Source organism: Apteryx rowi, unplaced genomic scaffold (assembly GCF_003343035.1).
Source record: "Apteryx rowi isolate R43461 unplaced genomic scaffold, aptRow1 scaffold_763, whole genome shotgun sequence".
In the NCBI taxonomy this organism is placed as follows: domain Eukaryota; kingdom Metazoa; phylum Chordata; class Aves; order Apterygiformes; family Apterygidae; genus Apteryx; species Apteryx rowi.
The window spans coordinates 337,797-362,555 of NW_020451053.1; the positions used below are offsets into that span (position 1 = coordinate 337,797).

At 35.7% G+C, this 24,759-nt stretch overlaps 1 protein-coding gene across 1 annotated transcript in view; it reads right to left on the reverse strand.

The window, feature by feature from the left end:
• The window catches only part of PDS5B (PDS5 cohesin associated factor B), a gene marked incomplete at its 5' end in the record, with an annotated part of 52,557 nt that overhangs the window by 16,484 nt on the left and 11,314 nt on the right, over positions 1-24,759 (reverse strand). Inside the window, 9 exons of the mRNA XM_026088323.1 lie at positions 606-738; positions 1,139-1,253; positions 5,870-6,074; positions 10,489-10,612; positions 16,309-16,445; positions 20,376-20,444; positions 21,283-21,441; positions 22,306-22,429; positions 23,062-23,222. Of these exons, the coding sequence (XP_025944108.1) occupies positions 606-738; positions 1,139-1,253; positions 5,870-6,074; positions 10,489-10,612; positions 16,309-16,445; positions 20,376-20,444; positions 21,283-21,441; positions 22,306-22,429; positions 23,062-23,222 (1,227 nt within the window). The remainder of the gene's footprint in view (positions 1-605; positions 739-1,138; positions 1,254-5,869; positions 6,075-10,488; positions 10,613-16,308; positions 16,446-20,375; positions 20,445-21,282; positions 21,442-22,305; positions 22,430-23,061; positions 23,223-24,759) is intronic.

Consider the following 24,759-nt stretch of genomic DNA (forward strand, 5'->3'; position numbering starts at 1 on the left):
AAAAGACAGAAACAATTGTACACCCAGCACTTAGAGAGAGAGCTTGCATGTTCTTTCTACACTCAAAAACGGTGTACTCCATGGTTTGGAAGACAAAGCTAACAAATCTCTGTGGGGGAAGAATAAAGAAGTTACAAACAAAAATTTGTTACAAACAAAAATGTAAAACAGGATCAGGGTTTGATACCTTTGTTATATAAGAAAAATTAGAAACATCTGATGCATGTATTTTTCTTCCTGTACTAATCTGTATTATCTTGCACTTTTTTAAATATTACAAAGCAGAAAACATTTCACTGGATTATATAAGGAGTAAAAATGATAGTTTACATATATTTAAAGGTAGTGTTTGATAATGTTACTGAGACAGAAACAGAAGGATGACAAACAATTACATCTCCCTTGCAAATATGCAAGATCCACTGAAGCACAGAAAAACTGATACAGAAACTACAATAAATGTAATCATTACAGCATACAGAATATTACCTCCCACATACAGTTTTACTGAAAGACATTTTAAAGTTGGTGTGTAAAGAAAAAGCAACTCATCTCTAGAACTAGGTCAGACCTAAATGCAGTTTCCAATCCAAAGTATCACCTACTTCATTCATTTTTGGATCATCTGGTCCTTGAGCATCTTTAGTCTGTTTGATATTTTCTACCATTTTTCTGATAAATGCATGACTGTTGTTTTCATTTTTAGCCATCAATATTTCCAGTATGAACCACAGGCACCTAAAGGAGAAATGCAGCATCCCTCATTAATAAAAATGAAAAAAAAAAAAACTTAAAAAAAAAGACAATTAAAAAATGGTTTACTGTAGTTCTTCCAAGTACTACGAATCTGACATTCAAGTAGTCTAACTTCAGGAAACCAATTCACTAGAAGAAGAAATGAAAGTAGGATGAGCAGAATAAAAATTCTTCATGAGAGAAGGTGAAGGTCCCTCTATAAGATACCACAGAGCACTAAGCAAAGCATATACATTTTTTCCTCATAATATTTTAAGAAAATTACCATCATCATTATTGTGCACTGGAAAATTTATCAAGGTACTCAATAAATTAAAATTTCATTTAGAATAAAGTCAGATCACTGCAACCCTCAGAAATAACAGATTTAAAATAGTCTTACTCTTTAATGTCCTTGAGCTGTTCAATGTCCTGGACTTTGACATAATCTGGGTCGTGAGCTAGAAGGTGGATAGTATAAGGAACAACATATTCTGGTAGAAGAGACAACAGTTTCTCTGAAAAGCAGAAGAAAGATGCATTAGAAGACTGAACATCAAGAAATGTACTACATAGCGCAAAATTTAAGGTCAGCATAGATTAAAGTGTTGATATATGTGAGCCTAGCACTGCTTTGTGATGCTACTGTTGATATGGATCTCACTGATGTGGAGGTGTTTCATGTATGCAAAAATCAAGATTTTGTTTTAAGTATCTCTCAGGGCTGGATACTTTCTAGCTACCTCAAGAACACAGCTACAGCCCTTCCCCTCAATCCTTTCCTCAGTTCAAAGCCTGTATTCTGAAATACTCTGGAAAGAAGAAGTGAGGATAGACTGCAAAATTCACATTAATTGCAGTGTCTGGGAGCAACACAATTACAGGATGAACTACTATTCTTTTTTTGGACATGTCAGCATAGAGACTTGCTGTCAAGAGAATAGAAAGTGCCCTTTTCCAAAATAAGTGAAAATAAGACATTGCAATCAAATTGCAGCAGTGTTCTCCAAACCTACAGCCTTCCTTATCTTTTTAGAGAAGGGATGGGAGGTAACCTGACAGCTACAGTGATAAAGTAGTAGCGGACTGAGTCTGAAAGGCTCAATCCTGCTTGAGACAAGAGTAGTTCAACYGAGCTATGCCATCCAAAGCTTTCAAAACTTTTTCTAGCATCCTGTGAGAGTTGTAACCAGTCCTAAGTAAGGCCGTGTAGGAGAAAGTCTTTCTTGCTTCAGTCTGATGGCCAATTTTCCTCTGGAGATTCAAAAGTGAGAACTGTTGCCAAAGGCCCTGTCAGAGTCATGAGCATAAAATACACCTTCCATTAGAGAACAAACACAAATTCCTAAGCTAACTAGCCTTATGCAGAATGAATTGTTCAATACCTCAAAGCCTGGTGAAGAAAATTAGAATGAAAAACCTTATATCCCAGAAGATTGCTAGAACAAGAGACAGACAAGTTGTAAAGCAAAAGTCAAAAGCCATTGATTGGAAAAAGTCTACACTACCTTTTCTAGCCTAAATCCTGAGAGGAATGGGAGGATGCATGGCACACCTAGGTTTGTATGCCTGTACCCTGGGCAATATGCAAGGTATGTGACTCTTCTGCAGATATTGCTACAGTAAAAGCATCTCATCTTGACTGCTTGTGGCAAATGCAAATATATAGTATAAACATGCCTATGAATAAACATTTGAATTTACACATGTAAGGAATGAGGCAAATTCCTGACTCTGCTTTTGAAAGTATCTAATCAGTTTTCTGAGCAAGAATGAATGTGAGCTGAAATACATGACCAAGTCTGAAAAATCTTGTTTCAATAAGCTTTTATCTGTCTTGTATTAGGTTGCAAATAACAAGTCCAGACATCTATAAGTCATTATATATAATCATATATGAAAACTAAACACATTAAAATGTTGACACTTATTTCCAGTATATGTATTCATATGAAATGTGCTTGACAAACATTGCACATCTCAAATAAAACATGATTATTGTACATTTCACAAGATCAACTGAACAATTGCCATGCAAAAGTCAAGTCTTAACTCAATCTATTCTATTTTTAAAGGTCTGCATAAATAGGGAGAATGCACAGGCTATATAAAATATTTAGATTCAGTCATAACAGCATGGAAAGCATAGAAAGCATTCAAAATTAATGAAGGCCCACAGAAAACACTGACAAGTTCCAAGCATACACCTTTAGACAACCATTGCAGTTGATGCAGTTAACTATCAGGAATAATACATCTACTACACAGAATCGAAACCATCATGAGATTTAAAAGAAAAAACAAAATCAACCAGCTTTTTTATATTTCAACTTATATTTAAGTAATTGAAGTTCAACGTACTTTGTGAAGCAGTTAAACGTTCCAACTGACATTCCACTATTAACTTAAAGTCTTTGCTCCTTCAAGTACTGTCCTGCACTACAGCCATTGGCTATACACATAACAATAAAAAATGAAGAGGTGGCAAGAAAGGCAAAGTACATCATTATGATTTCAGAACACTAGTAAAATTGGCTTGCTTTAGACATGTCCCAGGCAACTCAGCTTGCTGTTATTTGTACAAATTTGCAACTGCAATAGAATGCTCATCAACAATTCACGAACTTAACAGTGTTTAATTTCTGCTTTATACGCTTTCTAATGTAACTATAGTAATTGTTTTCCAGACCCAGCTGGAACCAAGTGAACCAAATTCAAACAAAACAGAAAAAGAATAAACCTTAATACAAATGATACCTAATCTCAGGCATGACAAAAAATATTGTTTACACAATCTTCCCTCATCTCTATCAAGCTATTTAGTCTGAAATAGGATTGAAAATCCCTTTAAATAACCAAAGAGTCTGGCTCCATATATAATTAATATGACATTTAGTATCCAAAGCCAAGCCTTAAAGAAATAAGGTACATGGAAATGAAAGTCAGACATAATGAAAGACACATAATGAAGGCATTGCCTGAAAGGTGCAATGGCTTTATAGGTATGAACTGCCAGCACTTGTAGCTAAAATGTGCCCCAAAACCCTTGCAACAAGCATTTATAAGCATTTTGGAAAGAATCTTGTTAAAAGATAAGTTTACGCCAATATATAATCTTTCATTCACTGACTTGGAAGTAAAAGCCTAGCCTTAGTTGGAAAACAGGATTTCTATGTGAGACAAGTCTCTACCCAGCTGGAACAGTACTTGGTGCACCATCAAAATAAGTCTCATCTTGAGTAGCCTCCACTCTGAACTGCACCTAGAGAACTCAGAGGTCTGAGAGTGATTCCTGCCAGTCTAAAATGGTCAGTTTGGAGGAAAGAGAAATTTTACTACCTCGTGCCAGTCTTAGGAAGGTGCTTCCTTAGGCAAGGTATGAAGAAACATAACATCTTTTCAACAAATGCTGAAATCCCAGTAAATACCTGAAAGATGCTCTCCTTACCTTCTTCAAGTTTTCAAGAACAAGCATATCACAAAATCACCAGTTGTAGATTAAAAACAAACAAACAAACTGCATTAACCAAAGAAGCAGATTTTCAAGTCTAGATTTTTGTTGATTCTTTTCAAAGTATGTATTATGGTCTTTACTACCACAATAAAGCCAGTACTGGCACAGCCAGTAAGGAGAGAGACAGGCATTGAAACAGTATTATCTTACAAGAAATGGCTTCAGCTATATTACTGTAATAATGATTTTGTAAGATATAAACAGTTCAGGACTTTATTTGTTAAAAGCTCAAACTGGTAAGTCTGAATATCATAAAGTTAACATTGTAATTCTAAAACATCTCTATCTAATCCAGAGTCCTCATGGATTATAGTGCACATCAAAGCAGTGGAATCCCACAGCAGTCACTTGGTGAGCCTTTCGGCAAGAAAAAAAGTCACATGCACCTAGTTTCCTCTTCATTTCTTCTACAGATTTTTGAATGCAGCTTTGCAATATCTATTTTAATGTAGTTAAGAAATCAGCAATTACTTTTAGTTATATGAGAATTATTACACATTCTTCCTATGTAACTGAAAAATGATTTCAACCTTCAAGAGGCATAGTCTTAGGGTGACTTAAAGGCGCTTGCTGAACTTTTTTTTTTTTATTATTACATTATTAAGTAGGGAGAAAAGGGAGGGTTTTTTTTTTGGGGGGGGGGGGGGAGAGGGAAGTCTAATTAACCATACACAAAAGGACTTCTCCACGTACATACTCCCTGATCAAAGTCTAAAGGGGACTGAGGTATACACAGACTGGCATGAAGCTCTTTGACTAATATAGTCTGTGCTTCATAAATGCAGAATTAAATCAGTTATTTGATAGCATCAGTGAGATCAAATTCACAAAATTGGTCTGGTCTATCCTGTGACAAAAAAAAAAGATAAAAAAAGAAAAAAAAATTCATTTCATATAAGACCAAAGCCGAGAATCATCAGTAACCTTTCAAAGAAATATAACTTCCAAAAACTCTTATTCAAAATGACTTAAGCTTTTCATAAAGGTCTGCTTCAACCATATGACCATATACCAGCGTTGTCATATTGTACGTATGTAGTTTTGAGTAAATCAAAAGGGGCAAGTAAGACAGCTAACATTGGTCCATAATACCTCACAAAGCATATCATGATACAGACTGCTGTCACACAGAAGAAAAAAAAAAGTTATATAAACTGATCCTGAAGCACCTACAAATACAGTCCTTAACCAAAATAAGAAGCTTCTCAGTACAGCAGCTCAAAGACAGTCAATTTAGTGCAGCATTTATAGTGTCATTAAGGTTGCATATTATTATATAGTGAATTAAAATAAATCATTGTCAGTTCACTTATAACATAAATAATCACTGAGTTCTGACAGTACACATAACTAACAGTGCCTTTGAACAACTGCTTTACTTCTAATATACCTAAGCCTCAGCATTTGCACAACTCCTAACAAAACTGAAAGGATTTGTTAAAAGCTCAAAAGAAAATTTGGCCTGTACATGCAGTTTTCATTACATACCTCTAAGTGAAATTCACCAGAAGTTTACAGCCATTCTGCATATATAAATAGAAAGCCAATATTTTCCCAGTCTATTCCCATTTACATTTGAACAACAGCAGTTATACTGAAAAGTGACTTCTATTTTCTTACCGCTAACTGCTGCATGTTGCTTCAGATACTCCCTTCTGACATTTATGTTCTTCACAAGGCATTGTCTAGCGTGAGCTCTTCTCTCTTTCACCGGATCTTTTGCACACAATGCACAAATGGCCATATATTCTAGTGGCAGCCGGAGTCTAGAAAGGCCTTTGTGAAGTTTCTGAGCAAATATTTGTCTCACTTGGTAACATTCATCCTATTAAAACAAAACAAATTGTAACAGTAAACTTTCAGAAAAGTAACACAGACTCTGGAATGAAACATAAAAGGCTGAGTAAATATGCCAAAATCAGTTACAGACCTTGCAGCCCATAGAAATGGCTCCCATCTTTTAAGAATGTCTTTTTATTCTAATTCAGAAGGATTAGATTGAATAATCAGTTGAATTTTCCCTGAAGGTCTGGAGGAATGTTAAGGCTCAGAAACCTTAGGCAAATTTTACACTCAAAACCCAAGGCCTAATTTAGCGTAGTACTTAGGCATGAAGTTAATAAAATTGCTTCCAATGTGACTGCTTGCTTCGCAGAACCGAAGTTAAAGATTTGCACTGAAACAGCATTTAGCTACCAGTGAATATTATTTTGATTTTACCACTGCAGTTTCATAAATTTTTCTCAAACCATTAATACTAGAAACTGAATAAAATTCAACAGAGTAAGATAAAGGTCATGTGCTTAAGAGAGTACTAAGCATTTCTATTATAACGTGGAAACCTGGAAGCCAAGACAGATCACAGAGGAGAGTAACGTGTCCACTAGTTGTCAAAGTACACAAAGTAAAATAATATGAACAAAAGTAACCTGCATATTTCAAGACATCATTCAATATACCAAACACCATTTAGTCACACAGGCCAAGAAAGGTTAGTAGAAGCAGTCATGGAAAACAGTTATGAGACAATATACAAAAATGGACAGCCTATCACAAATGAGACCACCAGTACAGCTTGACATATTTAACCTGCCAAAACAAAGGTCAAGGCTATCTCTAAATATGAAGAAAAACATTAGCAGGAATAACCAGCTATTTTATTTAAATGACAATACTGAAACCAGAAAAAATTTAGAGGGTTCCAGCCATCAAATTACCAACAGGGAGAGTAGAGAGAAAACCTAACCTTCGGTAACACGGAATCTGCTAAATTCCTGAACAGGATGAAAGATGCTGTATACTGGATAAGACTAGCTCCACCTCCTCTACCTCCCCCCATCCAGAAAATATTCAAACCCCATTTTCACTCTAGGCTCCAAGGTGTAGTCATCTTTTGCAGAGTCATTACGAATCCCTGAAATGTTTTCCGTAGCCAGAGCTGACTGATGCAGCTGCAGCCACCCAAGACTACAAACCTGGCCTGTAACACCCCCCCTCAAGATCCACTGCCTCTTTATATAACCTATCTTCACTGCAAATCCACCCCCCAGCAAAAGGCTAACATACAGCCCTCTCCTCCCGCTCATTGACACTACTTAAGTCCAAAGCCTTCTTAAAGCTCAGAACAGACCTGTGCCTTGTAGCTGCACTGAAAAAAAAAAGCAAGCTTGACTCAGAGGACCAAGGAAGGCACAGTTCAGATGGCATTGTGTGGCACAAATTGGAAGGATTTTTATTTATTTTTATCTCCTAAATTAGAGAAAAACCTTAAATTCAGGTCAGTGCACTAGTTCACTGCTGGGAAGGGGGACCAAACTCAGTCCAGTCCTACATTTTTAACAGCATACAACTAAAACCCACACATAGCCCACTTTCACCTATTTGCTCTCTGAATTGAAGGAAGCCAATAGAAGGAAACCTAAGAAAGTTTTTACACTTGAAACTTAAGCAATCTAAAAAATTTATTCAAATAACAATTAAAACAGCTATTTCAATAGCAAAGCTTAATAAATCTTATATCTGATCCTGAAGTCTGTTAAATACTGAAGCACTTAACACTATGCTTTGTTATTTTCTATTTCATTCAATATGAAGTTTTGCTGTCATCTGAATTTGTTCTGCAGATGAAAGGATGTAACTACTGGTGAGGTTACAGGTTTGGCCAAATGTGTGCATAACTTATTTTAGAAATGACTACAGCTACATGCATTTAATCATCATGAATTCTCTGTTCTCCAGTGCAACCTTAATAGAGCAGTGAGCAATAACATTTAATTGTGTGTTCTGCACTCTAATCATTTTACATTACCTACACACTATTACAAAACAACAGTCTCAGAAAAAATACAACAGCCAGCACAGAACCATAGCAGAACTTGTGCAACCATTACGAACCTTAAAAAGAAATCAAACTTTTCCTTTTGTTTAATCTGTTTCCTGATCTGTCCACTTAAGAAAATTTGCTATAAATTAAATTATGGCATATCAGAGCTGGCCTTGATGCCATGTGGACATTCTGACTTGTGACTAGACATGATAGTGTTAAAAAGGAATAAACTCTCAGAATGATATTAAGTGTCCGCCTTCAATAAACAGATTCTAATGCTAAACATTCTAAGCATACATATATATGCAAACATCTGAAAAACTCGGATATATGGATGGCTGTCTCTGGGAGATTAATAACAGTACCACTTAAAGTGCAAAAGTTACAATAGTGCCAACAGTTCCAGAAACCATTATAATTACTCTGCACGTGAGGATCTGAACTCAGTGGACTGGCAGGGAAAAAAGAAACTGAAGAAAATGTCAAGAAGATCTAGAAAAGTTATTTATATATAAATAAGTACACAAAATCCATTGGGAACCTCAGAGGGAAATGGAGGGAGACTTTCTGTCTTGATAGAGCTTACAATCTAAATTTTGGTAAACATAAAATGAGAAGGTCACAAAAAGACAAAGAAATCTCAGTAAATGGGGAGAAGAATGACAAAAGTCATATTATAGTAAGGCATGATATTAAAGTATTTTTTAATCTTGATGATCCTATTAACTGCTTTTCATTTAAATCTCATCTCTGAAAATTCCCTTTTAAAAATTCAGGATAGATGAGCTTTGAGACCCAAAAGTAGCAAAAAAGGTGACCATACATGTGGATACCAATATCCACAAACAGCTAAGACAGATACAGCTGGAAAATAAAAAGTGAAAAAGAAAACAAGAGAGACAACCAAATGATGGAGGGCAAGGAACTTATACCTGATACACTGAGAAGAGTGTCAAACGAATGAAGAAAAATTCTGATAGAAGAGAACTGCAAGATTAACATTTAGCATATTTATAATTTCTAGAACAGAAACATATCTTATTTGTCATTACAGTAAGTGGCTATTTTCCCCTCTTCCAGTTTTGTTCTGAAGTGTAAAAACCTTTAAAATTAGTTTTGACATACGGCTAATACCACTATTAATTTTTGAGACAGGAAGACTGAAGAGCATCAGTCCTATCTTGGGGTACAAGGACCTTCAATTATTAGCACTGAATTTCTGCTGCATTTTTGTTAGACTTGGAGCAAAACTTAAAAAATTACATGGACAGATCATTTCCTTTGGTTTTCATAGCATGTGGGAACTGAGGAAAGGCTCTTCTCATATGGGACACAGAAGTTCAAGAGCTACACAAGTTTTATTAAATCGATACACAAGCTTAATATGGACAGTCTTATTCCAGTATATGAATGATTTTTCTAACCTAACTATACCCCATTTCCAAAGAACTTAACTTAAAAAGGCACTCCTATACCAAAAAAACAATATTCATATAGGAACTATACTGTACACTTTTTAATATTAAATGTCAATTTCAAATATCCTGACACTTAAAATGTGTTTGAGCTTTTAAAACCAGGGACAGGAGTTAAGGTCTAGAATGGAATATCATTTGTCCTGACATCTTCTGGAAGAGATTGCTTCCAGAGGATCTCTTGACTTTTGTAAAGCCAGTAAAATACCAGCAGTTGCATGAGTACCACATACATGAATCCCTCCATGATCTCCTTACTCCTTTTGGGCTTACTAGAATATACAGGAGGGGAAGTGATGGCGGGGACAGGAGGAAGAAATTAATTTCTGAAGAATTTACAAGGTTTACGAGACAGGAACATAGAAGATTTCTGCATTTCTGCTTATATTCTGAAAATTATTTCCCTATGACCTTGGGCTCACAGGCGGAAATCAAAGACAATGACTCCCTACATCTACTGAGAAATCCTTCCTATCTCTTAATATCTAAAGAATGGCAGCTCTCTCTGCAGACCTCAGAGTCCCAAGTACATTCTACCAAGGTTTCAAGAAGCCAACATCTTTAATGTCACCACAGTCTGAAGTACCTTATATCATCTTGTTTCAGCTTTTAATAATGTCATAATGCAGCTGGGGTATTACTTTAAAAGAATATTGAATTCCTTGATTCAATATTCTAACACCTCACTACTTCAAGTTACCATTCCCCTACTGGGTGGTATTGGGGTACTGGGTATATTGGTATACTGGGTAGAACTATAGACAGATTTTCTCTAACAAGACAGTTTCAGGATTATGTAGGGAAAAAATAAATTCATGTCAAGTCTAAGGGTTTTGCATAAAATCAGAGATTAGCAGCAGTATCCACAACATACAGAATGAACAACACACACACTCAGATATTTGCTGATATCCACACTTCATACCCAGTTTCCTTACATTTATGGCTAGCGCACACAGCTGGTACTGTTCTAAGGTGATGATTTCATGGTAACAAGGTTCCTGTGCCAGCTTCACAATAGCACTCCCAGCAGCCAGCCTCAAGCGAGACATATCAGGTTTACTGAAAAATAAGGACATAGATATGAGGGTTAATTAAATATATACATATATATAAATAATTATTTGACTTAATTAGATCCCATTAAGTTTGCATTGTTGAAAAACAGGCATTTAAAAAAGAAGGAAAAATTGTCTGGACTCTGCTTTCCCTTTTCAAAACAACCACAGAAGTAATTTGAAACCAAAAGTAGTTTCCAGGCCACCACATTTCAGAGGCTATTACCACAAACCCATTACATTGCACCAACTTTGCAATGAAAATACTCCTTGGAATTTCCTAGAAGTTTCACATGCATGTGGTTCAGTTTTAATTATGCACTGGATCAGCACGGTCCAAATGGTCCTTCAGAAGCCTAATTCGACCAGCAAGATACTTCTGTCAAGCATCCTGATATTCCTTTATCTACGGTTCCTGCCAAAGTAGCCGCCCAGGGCTAGTCCCCGGAGTTGCCAAACCTATTCCAGCAATGATAGCTCAAGATCCATGCTGTACCTCAACACATATTAAGATTAATCAAGTATTATGATAGAAATACAATTCCTAAGATGATGTCAAAAAGTATGTGGGAAGTAAAAGTTTTTCAACATGTTGAAAGTAGTTTTACTTGACTTGCACACCCAAATTGCATTCCCACATACCAAAAAACTCTAAACATTTTCATCTTTTCATATCAAAAGATGAATGGATTCATCTATAACCTACTACCATATTTACAAAGGTCATCAGACTATCAAAAGTATCTTCACATGGCCTTTACAAACTGACAACCATTTAATTTGTGCATTAATAAACTTAGTTTAACTTTTAGTGGTTTTAGAAAATTCATTTCAGTAAACTATTACTTCTGCCTTACTTCAGTTCAAACAGTAAAAAAAGGTATTAAGATGTTTTATGCCTCCTTGTTATTAAAGCATTACTTCTGAATAGAATTCATTCATAAATACAGCTTTTTCCTCTAATAAGTTGGAGTAGGAACCAAGGTTTATTCTTACTTATAAACAAACATTTATTCAGGGAGGATAAATAGTGTTTAACTCCTTAATCATTTGCCCTTTATCCTTAGGAACAGAAACTACTTAGTCTTAAATCCATTATCATTAAAACTACATAAAGCATTTCAACAACAAGAAAAAAAGCCACTGTCAAATACAGTTAGAGCATGAGATAAAAATAGCTGAAACTTTTAAACCTCAAAACTATCTAGTCAGGCTTTACATATTTCTCAGTATTTCATGGAAATCAAAACTTTTCAAAAAACACATAAATCATGATTAAACAGATGACAAGACAAAAGGTGCACAGACTTTCAAACAGGGCATAAAGACGAACACGGTAATTTTTACTTCTTAAATGTTAAATTTTACTTTAAATTGCATCTACTGAGGTAAGTGAAGCCAATAAAAATTCAATTTTTGCACTCCAATGACAATTTAGTAATAATGACCTGCTATTACAGAATGAGTAAGCCGAAGGGAAGGATAAAATTAAGAACTTTCAATCTTACTCAGCTTTGGCAGCGGTAACGTTTAATTCTGAAAACTGAATTAAAGAGACTTCACATAAATTAGCTAAATCTTTAAGGAGTATGTGTCATATTTGTATCACAGAAATATCCACAAGCATGTACGCAGGGAGGAGGAAGAGGACAGTGTCAGTAGTGAGTGTCATTCTTGCAACTAAAGATGACAATCAGATCCTTCTTATTCCCCAAGAGAAATATGCTAGAAAAAAATACCACTCTTAATTGAGGATTTATTTTGATCAAACTGTTATAGTCAAAAGCTTTCTGATCTAACTTATTCCAAAACATGCAGTTTTTAAGGTTGAAATAAAAATTTCAGTCCGATATAAATGTAGTTTTCAATCTCTTCTAATCATTTTGAAAGTTAGTACCATAGATGCCTTTGTCCTAACTAGTTATTAGAAGCTTCCCAAGAACTAAAAGGGGGACCTGGACATTTATTTTCCAGATTGCTACTACCATCTCTGAACACCAGATATTTGAAACGAGAACAGAAGTGCAACCCCAGGGAAATATGTTATCAAATGGAAGACACTTAGTCTTAATTAAGGTGGTAGGCTGCACAAAGATAATCTAAATAAATGCATCTTGAAAACATGTCTGGTGCATAATCAGCTATCTTCTCTCACTTCACAAACCAGTAGTTAACTTTTTTTCCACAGAAGGCAAATGCCAGTGTCCAATTTTGTAAGCATCTTCCACGTTCCACAAGACAAGAAGTTCTTCCTTAATACAAGGTCTTTGACACTGTTGCATGTCAGATGGTACAGCAGATTATAGCATAAAACTACAAAGCTATAAAAGCCAAAGTATTTAAGTCATTTTCCTCTTGGTAAACTTCAACTTGAGGAAAACACAGATAGCATTTCAGAAAAATCTCAATTCAGATTTATACCTAATATCAAAACTTTCTGCACCAGCTGGTGTCCCCCAATAGTCAAATACTCTTCTCTTATGCTTATTATAGGTTAAAGTTGAATCCCATTACAAAGAAGGCATGTAAGATTAAACTGTTTTACTTAACCAGAAATAGAAAATTAGTACCATCTTGAGTTTAAAATTTATAAAACTGGTTTTGATTTATAAAAATCAAAAATAAAGACCTGGAAAGGACCCTTGAGATATATTTTACTAAACCAGTTCAAGATTAATTAAACTATTTCTGACACTGGTAAATTTAACCTATGTGCACTAACATTTCAAAGCAATTATTGTCTAAAAATTACAAGTAATTAAGTCAACAATGTCATTACTTCAAAGTGAGAGGATGAACAGCAGTACAGGTTTTTTTGTTTTGTTTTGTTTGTGTTTTTTTTTTCCTCTCTCTCCAAGTGCAGCCTCGTCTTTACCTGAGATTCTGGGCTTGAATCATGCTTTGAAATTTAATAAATCCCTTTCCCTTACACTGTCACTGAAAAGTACAGTTGTGTAGATTTAGAAAGGAAGACGGAAGCAGTCATTTTTACAGTTGATGGAGAAATACTCCAGAAATTGCTCTAGAAATTTTTGTACAAACTGCTAACAATGTGAAACACTAAGATTAGAGCATTTTATAATGCCAAAACAAATGGCATGAAAAACAAGACCACGACAACAGGATAATCAGCCCACATGAGACTGAACATCTGAAACCCACCCCTTTCAGTTAACTGAACTATCTTTAGCAAATTATACATTATTGTTTAAAAGAGAAATAAAAGCCACGAACACAAAAACTGACTCTACACAGGATGACATCAGATCCAGCACAGTTTAGCAGGTTAGGTGCTGTATTGCACAGACACAGTTTTAATTTTTCCAAAACCCACCTAACCTGGAAGGAACAGTGTCAGATTTGCATAGTAGGGACCACTTAGCAGTAAGCACTGCCAGACAGAAGATATCATCATGTTCTCAATGGGTAAAGAAAAAGGGTCAGGGCAGCGTCAGTTAGACACCAGCAAGCTCCATGCAGAACTAATGCACATGAAACATGATCTCTAATGCTTCAGGTTTTGGGAGTACTTGCTAGTGTAGGCACTATAGCTCACACAAATGGAGACAATGCAGATCTGTACTGCATACAACTTACAGCTTTCCCAGACTTGAAAAAGCAGACATCCATTTGAGAAGCTCTGAATAGATCCTGCTATATCCTGTGCAAGTATCACAGGCTAACAGCTATTCAGAAGGCACTCAAAGACCAGACAGTGATCAGAGGAACCCAGAGATCAGGATCCAGAAAGACAGAAATTAAGGCGGGGAAATGAGACACCCTAATTTATCTGCATGAGCTAGCTACCCCTAAGACCAAACCTGAACTATTAAGCCACTGCTGCCCCTATTAAAAAATACACTAAGGCAATTTAACAGAAGAAATTATCTCTAGAAGGTTTTGCAAATAAAGGGGGAACTACAGAAATTATTATGAGATGCCTGGGGGGAGTTTCAGGATTAAACAAGAGTATGTTGGGACTTACCATGGGATGTTTACTGGAAGGGACAAAGGCAGGGACAGAGAGAGATCAAGGCTGATAAAGAAGGAAAAAGTGAGGGAAGTGAAGAGGACAAGGGTATAAAAGGGGTCTGTCACATGTAAGCAGGGCTGCTGCTCAGAAGGCCCATCCGACCAAGCCCTGCATTTGATCACTGCAGTCTGTCCTACGCTCAACTCTATTTTTCAGCATTTTCTATGCAACTCTACTCTCTATTCTGTGTGGGAGAGAGGAGGGGGGAAGGTGGGGTGCGAGAGAGACAGCTCCACTAGCAAACTTCAACCTGGACTAGCTGGCGAATAAGACAAAGCCAAATACAGGAAAGACCAGTGAAGGGGGACTTTCCTTGAGCATCAGTCCTTAGGATGGCACTACTTGCACTGCTTTATGTGGGTACCTATGAAGAGACTGTCCTCCTGCTTACATTTACCTCTTTGTGGCTGGCTGTGTGTGCACTCCCCTTCCCCCATTTGGAAATTGCACCCAGCCTTGCTATTGGCTAGACCTGGAAACTGGAATAAGGAGCAGCCTCATCTCCATCAGACCAGGAGACAAGGAATCCCCTGGGTCCTCCTGTCCAGCAGATTCAGGTATCCTTAAAAAGTAGTAAAGCCTGAAGAGAACTGTAATAAATTACTCCAGCTTGACCCAAACTGCCTCTAACACAGAGCAGCTCACATGTCACTGCAGCTGTCTCCCTGCACTAAGCATCCCAGCACCATCATTAGCTTGAATAACAGAGAGCTGATCACATTACGATATATAGTTTCTATCATTATTTATAGTTTTGAGTACAAAAAAAGTGGGTAAAACCTGTATTTCAAAAAGGTGCACTGTATGGCATCATCACTCCAAGTGTGATAACGTGCAGGGACTAAGGAACTGACAATGTTCACTGCTGACTGGATAAGCCAGCTTCCAACAAAGTGGTCCCAGCAGGTATGCTGAAAAACTAGATCTACTGTCATTTTTTTACACTTACTGACACAATCCAGCTACGCCATATTGAAAAAGCTTCCACAGACACAATTTTCAATATGTTTGGCAAACAGTAATGGCTGACAACTTGTCACTTCTGCTACAGCAGAGGATTAAAAAGTTAACATGAAAAACAGTAAGTTGTCTAACAACCACCTAAAAGGAATTTATATATTAGGAGTTAATGCTCTTTATACATTTCCTTCTTCTTTCCCTTTTAGTGTCCTCAAGGGAAGAGAGGCTGCCCTTCAAGCAGAAGTGCCTTTTCTTAAGTACCAGGTATTCCCACCTGTTTTCCCGCAATATGCTGTTATTTATTAGAAAACCTTCCTATCAGCCTTTGGCACATGCAACAGTTTGTCCATCGGCAAGGGCAAGCTGCACAAAAACTTAAAACCAATTTACAATGGGAAAGAGGAAGTGACTCAGTTTATTCTTGCAATATGAGTAATAGCCCTTCAAAGAAGGGGATAAAGCAAAGATAAAAACATTAAAATACTGCTATATCATAGTTACAAAGTTAATTAAAAAAAAAAAAAAACTAACACTCAAACTTTCATGTAGAAATTCAGCCAAGCTTGCTATTAGTTCCTACAAAATTAAATAAGATGTATATAAATTGTTAAGCAGTCTAACATAATAGTTTAAGTACTACTTTGACTAAAATGTGTGCATTCTCCCCCAGCATCTCAGACATCAAGAAGTTACCATCTGTTTTGTACCTAATTTTCCCCTGTTCTGTCAAGTCTCCATCACTGTGCAATATTGTTGTTAGCAACCTCAGAGTAGATGTTCCTGATTTACTGTGGTTGTTCTTCATTCCTAGCAACCATCGAACCATCATCTTGATGGCCTGAATCTGAAAGAAATTGAGAAATGGGAGAATCAAATCACATTATGTGCCTTATTTTTAAAATAATTTATATCTTAGTTTAATCATACTGCATTTTCCAAGTAGTTTTTATTACCGAGAACACTAGCCTGTGAAAGCTGCAAAACATCATGTACAATATTGTACACCCTACTGAAAGATAACTAAGGCATACTCTCACAAAGAAAGCAAGTTTTCACCAAGTGTCAAGCAAATGAAAATCATACAACCTCTAGTTAACAGTTTGAACAATTTCTTCCACTAATCAATCACATCTTCTGTCCTGTGAAAACTTTATCTTAATTGACATTATAGCTATTAAATACTGTGGAATAGGCAAAACAGTTTATACTTGTTAACAAAATATTACTTATATGAAAATCTGTTTTGCATTTTAATAACTCCTGTGCTTAAACAAGCCCTATATATTTTTTAATATATGCAATATTTAGATATAAAATTATTTAAGAAATATAAATTAAAAACATTTCATAGACATTGTGACTGTTTGTTTATCAACCTATATTAAAGATAACCAGGTCCTGGAAAAGTGTGTTTCTTTCATGGCTGTTTAAAGAAAAGAGTCAAAGCCTACTACTTAGGATAACTGTCCTTTTCCAGAGGAAACATTAGGTATTTTGAGGCAAGCTTCTAAAAGCATACAGGATCCAGCCACCATGAAACACTGAACAATTTCACACATACTCCGTTAGTGAAAACAAAGCATGAACTTGAAGATTAAGCTCTTTTTAGTATCTGAATCCTTCTGTCTTATAATTTTCCTCAAATTTGAGAGCAGAGACAAAGGAACAGAAAGAGTATCATCTTACAGCATAATAAAAATGTTCATCTGAATCAAGTAGACATCCCTGAAAAGAAATGAAATTCAAAACACAGAATTCAAGAGCTCTGCAAAAACTATGATAAATACAGAAAAAAATTAGAAGCTAGGATTGGAAGGAATCTCCTGGGTGCTGAATCCAGTTACTTTCTTTTAATATAGATGTTTTTGTACACAGTATCTTAGAATTTTCTCTTTAGCAGAAAAGGCAATTGTAATATGTTTACATCAAACATTTGTAATATTACTGAAGCTCTCCAATTTTTTATATGGAAGAGATCAACTATATGATCAAAACGGTCATCTTCAGATCCTAAAATTCTTTGATTATAATCCTTAACCAAGTTTATTTTTAGCACTGCAGCTCAGCTACTCCGGCTACAGTACTAATCCTACTTGTAACACCAGCAGGAGGCAGGACGTCAGTCACTCAAGAACTCAAAATTCATATATAGTTTGTGGAACAGAACTGAAGCTCATTTTTGCTCTAAACTTCAATGGATCTTCCACTGAAATAGCTGTTAAGTTCCAACAAGATGATCTGGCTTATAATAATAATTGCTCTTTCGACAGTTTTATCAGTTCAATTTCTTATTGCCACAACCAGTACCAATATCGCTACTGCTTCCCATTTGTTGGGGAGAGAGAAACAGGCTAGCTCTATTTGATAGTCAAGTAAATGGTGCATAAGTCAGCTCCACTCCTAGAACTGTCTAACTGCATTGATACAGGACTGTTGTGCATACAAATTCAGCCAGGGCACAGTCACATGCTAACTTGCACCAGTACATCTCTGGTCAGCTCTTGATCACTCTCAGCTTTTGCTTCTCTCTTCCTCCTTCACCCCAATTTACTGTCAGGGTCCATTCTAGTCTTTCTTGCATGCAGCAAATGCTAAGCCCACTTCCTCCACAATTTTGTTCTGCTCCCACGCTGTTCCTTATTTCTCTGCTAGCTTTAATGATGCTATGATGACACTCCAGCAACCCTTCAGAATTAACATATTCCCATGAAATTAGTATGAGACATGAGAATTCCCCAGTCACTACATTTCACTACCTGAAGACTTAAACATAACATGAGTTTACATTGTCCTCATGTTTTAAGTTTTCTCTTCGCAGTCACATAGGATAACTATCAAAGGATAGTTCAGGCTGGAAGGAGTGTCAGGAGGTTTCCAGTTCAAACTCCTGCTCAAACAGGGTCAGCTATGAAGTCAAACCAGGTTGTTCCAGGTTTTATACAATTTGGTCTTGAAAGACTCCAGGGATGGAAACTGAACAGCCTTTCTGGGCAACTTGTTCCACTGCCTGACCATTCTCACAGCGATAAAGTTTTTTTCCTTATATCCAGTCTGAACCTCCCTTGTTTCAATTTATGCCCCATGAGCCTAGAATCCTCCTCTAAGATTAAAAATGAAGGTTTAGATTCTATACAACACAAAAACCATCAGGAAAGTCAAAATACTACAATGGACACAACCATCCAAAAGGCCATAAATGATTCCCTTGTACTAGATATAGGAGCACAACACAAATTAGGTGTATTTTAAGTGCAAGCAAAAATGATAGGATGTGATAATTTCTTTCTAAAATGGTGAGTTTAGCACAATAAGTCTCTGACTTGGCATATGAGAAAACTGGGTTCAAATCCTAGCTTTACATAAACATTCAGCAGTGTGCAAGTATTGATTTTGTAAAAAACACAAAAATTAACATAAAAATGATAAGTGATTAAAAAAATGAAAAGTGATAAAAAATAGCTGCAGAATAATTGTAGCCCTTTTCTCTGACCTAGGGTTATCATCATGTCTCCCTTGTAAAGGTATAAGGACCAACCATCCCATGCAGCAGTCCTGGAAAACAGTCCTAGAAACAATGTCTCCCTACTTAATCATCATTACAACAGCAGCTAGCAGAGGTTTCTCTTCAACACAAAAACACGTTTCACAGAGATTACACAGTTTTTCAAAATCATTTAAAATGTACAGTAAACTGTACAGCTTATTTCTCTAGACTGCGCAACTATTGCGCAAATAGGAAGAATACCCTTGCTGTAGTCAGATAAGCAGAGAGATAACAAACCAATTCCAACCATAGCCGAATGTTTCCAATAACGAGTTCTGTACCAAGCTGGAAATCAAAGTGCTTACTAAATTGGCAGACAAGGCACCATTACGCTACAAAGAGTTTAACAAACCTGTGAGAGAAGGTATAGAACTTAAAACTATCAGAGCAACTTTACTCAAAATGCATGAAATAGAAACAGCTGCTATAATTAACTTTGAAACAGCATGCTACAAAGATGTGCATCTTTCTAATTATGGAAGAAAATGTGGAAGCATAATCTACCTCTGCAGAAAGTGGACATAGAATCTACCTTCTAAAGAGAATTTAAAAAACAAAACAAAACAACAGACATAGGATGTATTTTCCACAGAATAAGTCTATTTCTGACTGAGAGGGGGGAAAAAAAAAAAAAGTGGAAGAATACATTACCGAGCTTAGAAATGCCAATAAACTTAATCCAAACCAAGAACAAGCTTGAGGTGACTTTTAAGCAAAAATTGTAGGAAACATTTCAAAGCTTAAAAAAATTTTTTCTCTAAGTTTTTCTCTAATATACATTGCTCTTCTCTGTGTACAATGTAACATATTTACTCTCTGTGAAAACTGACAAATGCAAAAGCAGCTTTTTCCTTATTCCAAGACACCACTATAAGTTTTTGGAATGTCTTCAGAATTCCAATGAAAAGTATAAAGTTTAAACAAGTCTCTATGGTATTTAAGTTAAGCAGAAGTAATTAAGTGTGATGATATCTGGCATATTTAACTTTTGCTCACCAAACATAGGACCATAATAAGAATTCAGTAAGGTATATATGCAAATTTATTTACAAAATCTTCTCTCTTGGCAATCCAACCTCTCTATTCTAATAGAGTCCTTAATTCAAAAACAGTTTCTTTTTAACTTTTAGAAGCTGACAAGGAAATAGAGAAAAGCAGCTGACAGTTTTAGGAATCTTGACATTTAACTATTACACACAATCATAGAAAGACATATTAAGTGCTACTTACTTTAACAAGTGTTTCGGGAGAAACTTCTTCATCTGGAACCCAAAGTTTTGTTGTCTTTTTCCCTGGAAGCTAAACCAAATTTTACATTTTGTTATATTATTGTTACTTCACTGAAACCTGCTGTAATCTCCTCTGTCTTGTTTGCTTCTATAAACAATACAGAAGCACTTACTGGTTATTTTTATGCCTTTTGTACTTTACAGAAGTGACCAGCACAGAAGTGAGGTAATATTCTTACCTCACTATTCAAATATCAGCAAATTTAATAGTAGTAACAAGTTTGGTTTGTTTTTTTTTTAAATTATTTCCTGAAAACTGTGGCTTTAGAGTGCAAGATACATAATAGCTGTTGCTCTGAAAATAATGTTCATTTTCAATCTCCAGTAGATTGGGACCTCAAGTGCATAATTTTAGACAGTTAATTACCTCCCTAAATGTAGTTGGCAATATGTAAGTATTTTTTAACTTTATAATCACTATCAATACAGAATTATCAAACAAATTAAGAATCACAGTCTTGCATTTAAACAGCGTGTTTTAGTTTCAAATGTTTTAGTTTCAAAATACTTCCTAAAAATCATAACTTGCTTGTTTAAGACAAGAGACAAAGTGAGTGAAGCCAACAACAAAATTTCCCATTTTAACAAAGGGCAGGACACAGGTGATAATTAACTTGTCATTTTTGTAATGACTACAAAATTAGTACTACCACCTTTTCTGTACTGTGGGCTTTCAGTCAGGTCAAATAATACATGCAGAAAACCAAAGACAAATATACACAAAGGATAAAAGCAGCAAGTCAAAGGGCTTTTTTTGTTTTGTTTTTTTTTTAAACAGGTACTTTACTTGCTGATTATTCTACAGCAGGAAAAGGGGAACCTTAAAACAAGATTTAAAAAATACTTACCCTGTCATTCATTAGCAAATCTTTAACAATAAAAGTGGCAACCAAAGATTTCAAAGGGGCAGCAAATTGATCAGGTGCTAGCATGGCTATATGGCCAATAGTAACCAATGGTGTAATGAGATGCTCAAAATTGCTTGGATCCAGACTCTTATGCAGTGGCTAGAATAAAAGGTAACAAATTCAGATATTACTGATAAAATCTATGTCTTATTAAAAGAAAAAAAAAAAAATTCTGTACCAAGTTGCTCATTCTAACAATTGTATTAACTGTCCATTTAACCCACCTATTTCCATTCAGAAATGGATCTTGAAAGAACTATTAATTGTTTAGATTTAAAAACACATTCATCAGCCCTACAACAGGCTTCCCAGGAACCACACAACAAGTCAAGAAGAAAGACAGAAAATGCTAATCACATTTGGGAAGAAGAGTTAAAAAAGTGGTAGTTCAAGCAGGACCATTTGGGAAACAATGTATTAAAAGGATATTTTCTTGTTGAAGAAGTGGGCATACTACATCTCAAGATAGCAATTTCAGTAATGAACTATGTTTCATCCTTCAAGATAAAAGGCGGATGGGCGCTAATTAAAAAGGACATTTGCAGTTATAACTATAAAATCTGTGCAAATAGTTTCTACCATAACTTAGTTTTCCATAATTTCTGTAACCATTTAAGCATTTTGTGCCAGTCGCAATGTGGGTGACAGGTGGTGTTTGGTTCCTGTTTCCAAGAATAGTTCCTCATTCCAGCAGACAGTCCAACACTTCTGTTTATTTGTTTTTATTATTTGTTTTTTTAGTAGGCTAAAGTAAACCTAAGGAAGATGGACTATGGGACATTAAAAACACCCCCCCTTACTACCATTTTTGACGCCAAACTGTTTGGGAACAAAGGGAGAAGGAAAAAATGTCTCCTCTAAATTTGATACAACAAACTTACAATATGAATCGCCTCTATGCTCCTTAGTTTATGTATGCAATATAAACATTAATAAAAAGTAACTTAAGTATTTTCATCTTACCTCAAATATCTGTGCAAACTGTGTTTCTTTGCTGGAAAATATTGCATGGATGCAGTGAATGGCATACTTGGCTTGACGAGGGGGTCCTTTTTTAGCTTTATGATGCAACACTGGAAGCAAAGCACTAAAAAACAAAGAATCTTTTCAAAAACTGTAAACCTTTCAAAATGTTAAACCAGCAGAAATGTAAATATACATATGCATATATGTACGCACACACACACAGAACACAACACCTCTTCAAACACGCTAATTCTCCTGGTTTGGGCAACTTCTTTAAAGAAAGGAAAACAGGTTATTTATATGGCTTGGAAGTAAAATAACTGGATTTTGTCTACAGAAGTATCATAGGGCAAAACAAACATTATCTGCACAAGCTACTAAAATAATTTTGGGGAAATATTTTTGTCTATACATCCTCACTCTGAATATTAAATTGCAAAGAATATTTTTACACTGCTATATACTTAATTTAGAGAAAAAAAGCATAAGTAATTCTGAATGGCAATGATACAAAATTAGAGAGGTATCAGCAACATGTCAGTTATTACTTTTTTGGATATATTTATTGCACTTCTATCCTTCAAAAATCAGTGCATTTTAAAATCATTCAAACTCTTTTCTGTTTTATCTGAGGTAATACTTTTTCTCAAAAGAAGGCAGGATAATAATGTAGCATGCAAAAGGAAAAATGAAAGCTTCTAGAATCCCATATAATAAACAACACTAGTCAAACAGAATAAGATATATACTTACGATCTTATATGAGGAAAATCTTCTTCGATTTTGCTTCCTGTGTTTTTGAAAATTTGCAAAGCAGCTTCCGCCACTTTTTCATCATCCATTTTCAAGCAAGCCAGAAGAGATTCAAAAGTTTCAGCCGAATGAAAAGAGATAGGGTGTGTAAATGAAAGTACCTGCCAAAATAAAATGAAAGTCATGTTAATATTTTTTGAAGGTCTGCTTACACAGAACACTACATCAAGATTAACTTTCCACTGCCATCTGGGGGTATTTACAATACTGTGTCTGTTTTGGTCACACGATCCTTATTGCTTTTTCTTGTTCTATCAGTTTTTAGCATCTCCTAAACTTCTCTGACTCTATACATGATCTCACCAGTTTTAACTGACTTCTCCAGTCTCAATTTCTTTTCCTACTATTGTAAGCCTGTACTTCTCAGTGGCTACATCTCCATCAGCAAGTAGTGGGTTACAGTAGGAGCAGAAATACAATTGGTGCTAAGGAAGCAACATTCATACTGTATGCATTTCAGGGGTTTTATTTCAGAGTAGCTCTGGTCTGACTGAACCCACTTTAGTTACTGCAGCACAAAGTGTGCTCCTGAAGCATATCTCCTCGTTCTGTTTCTCCAAAAGGAAACGTGTTTGTGTGCTCCCAGACTACTCAGCAAGGCAAATAAAGCATGGTAAGCAGGACAATTAGAAAATTCACTTCAAAACACATTTCCAACTCAGTTAAAATACTAATATAGACATACCTGTAATTATAGGATTACCATATCTTCTTCCTCTTCCCAAAATGCGTCATGCCAGTTCATACAAACACATAGGTATCTACCTTGGATCCTCCTTTTAAATACATTGACCTCCATGACGTAACCCATTCTTACTCAAATTTACTTTTGTGCTACCGTCTTTTCTCACTTTTATCTTAACGTGCATATTTGGCTAAAGAATCATCTGCCCCCAGATGAATCTACCAGGTCCTTAGGTGATCTAAGAGGTTCTGAATACTTCAGTACTGGAGCCCTATGGATTCTTAAGTCTCCTAAATCAACCTACAGTTTTGGACACCTCTCAACACCATCATACAACTGAGATGGTATGATGGCACAAATACCTGGCTGTGCACGTACAGGATAAGCTTACACTACACAGCATTGGTCAAATAAACTTAATGTTTTTTACCTAATGTAAGTGAAATGAAAAACCCTATGTAGTTGCATTTAAAGAGCTTCAGACTTTTAACAGCATTTGTAAATAAAAAGTGAGCAGCCCTTTTCCTCCTGGGAAAAAAGGGAGAATATGAAGATAAGAAATCTTGCACAATATCCTGGGGAAGGCAACTTGATGGGGTTTGCTGTATTAACTGAATATTGACAAAGATTACGCAGACTAGAAATAAAGATGACCCTGATTTATGTGGAACTCAGGAATACCCACAGTACTGTACAGAGATATAAGTACAGGTCCAAGTAATATGACTACACTCACAAACTGCTGTGTCTGTACTAGTTAGTCCTACCCATCAAAAGTATCAATAAACTGTTTAGGAGTCCATTTTATTATCTTTATACCATTATCACTGTATTATCACTGTATTTCCGGTTTCGAGATGCTCACACAGAGCCAAAATAAGTGTATTTGAATCCACAGCGTATGCACAGATGTCACCACAAATCTTTTTTTTTTTTTTTTTTTTTTTTTTTTT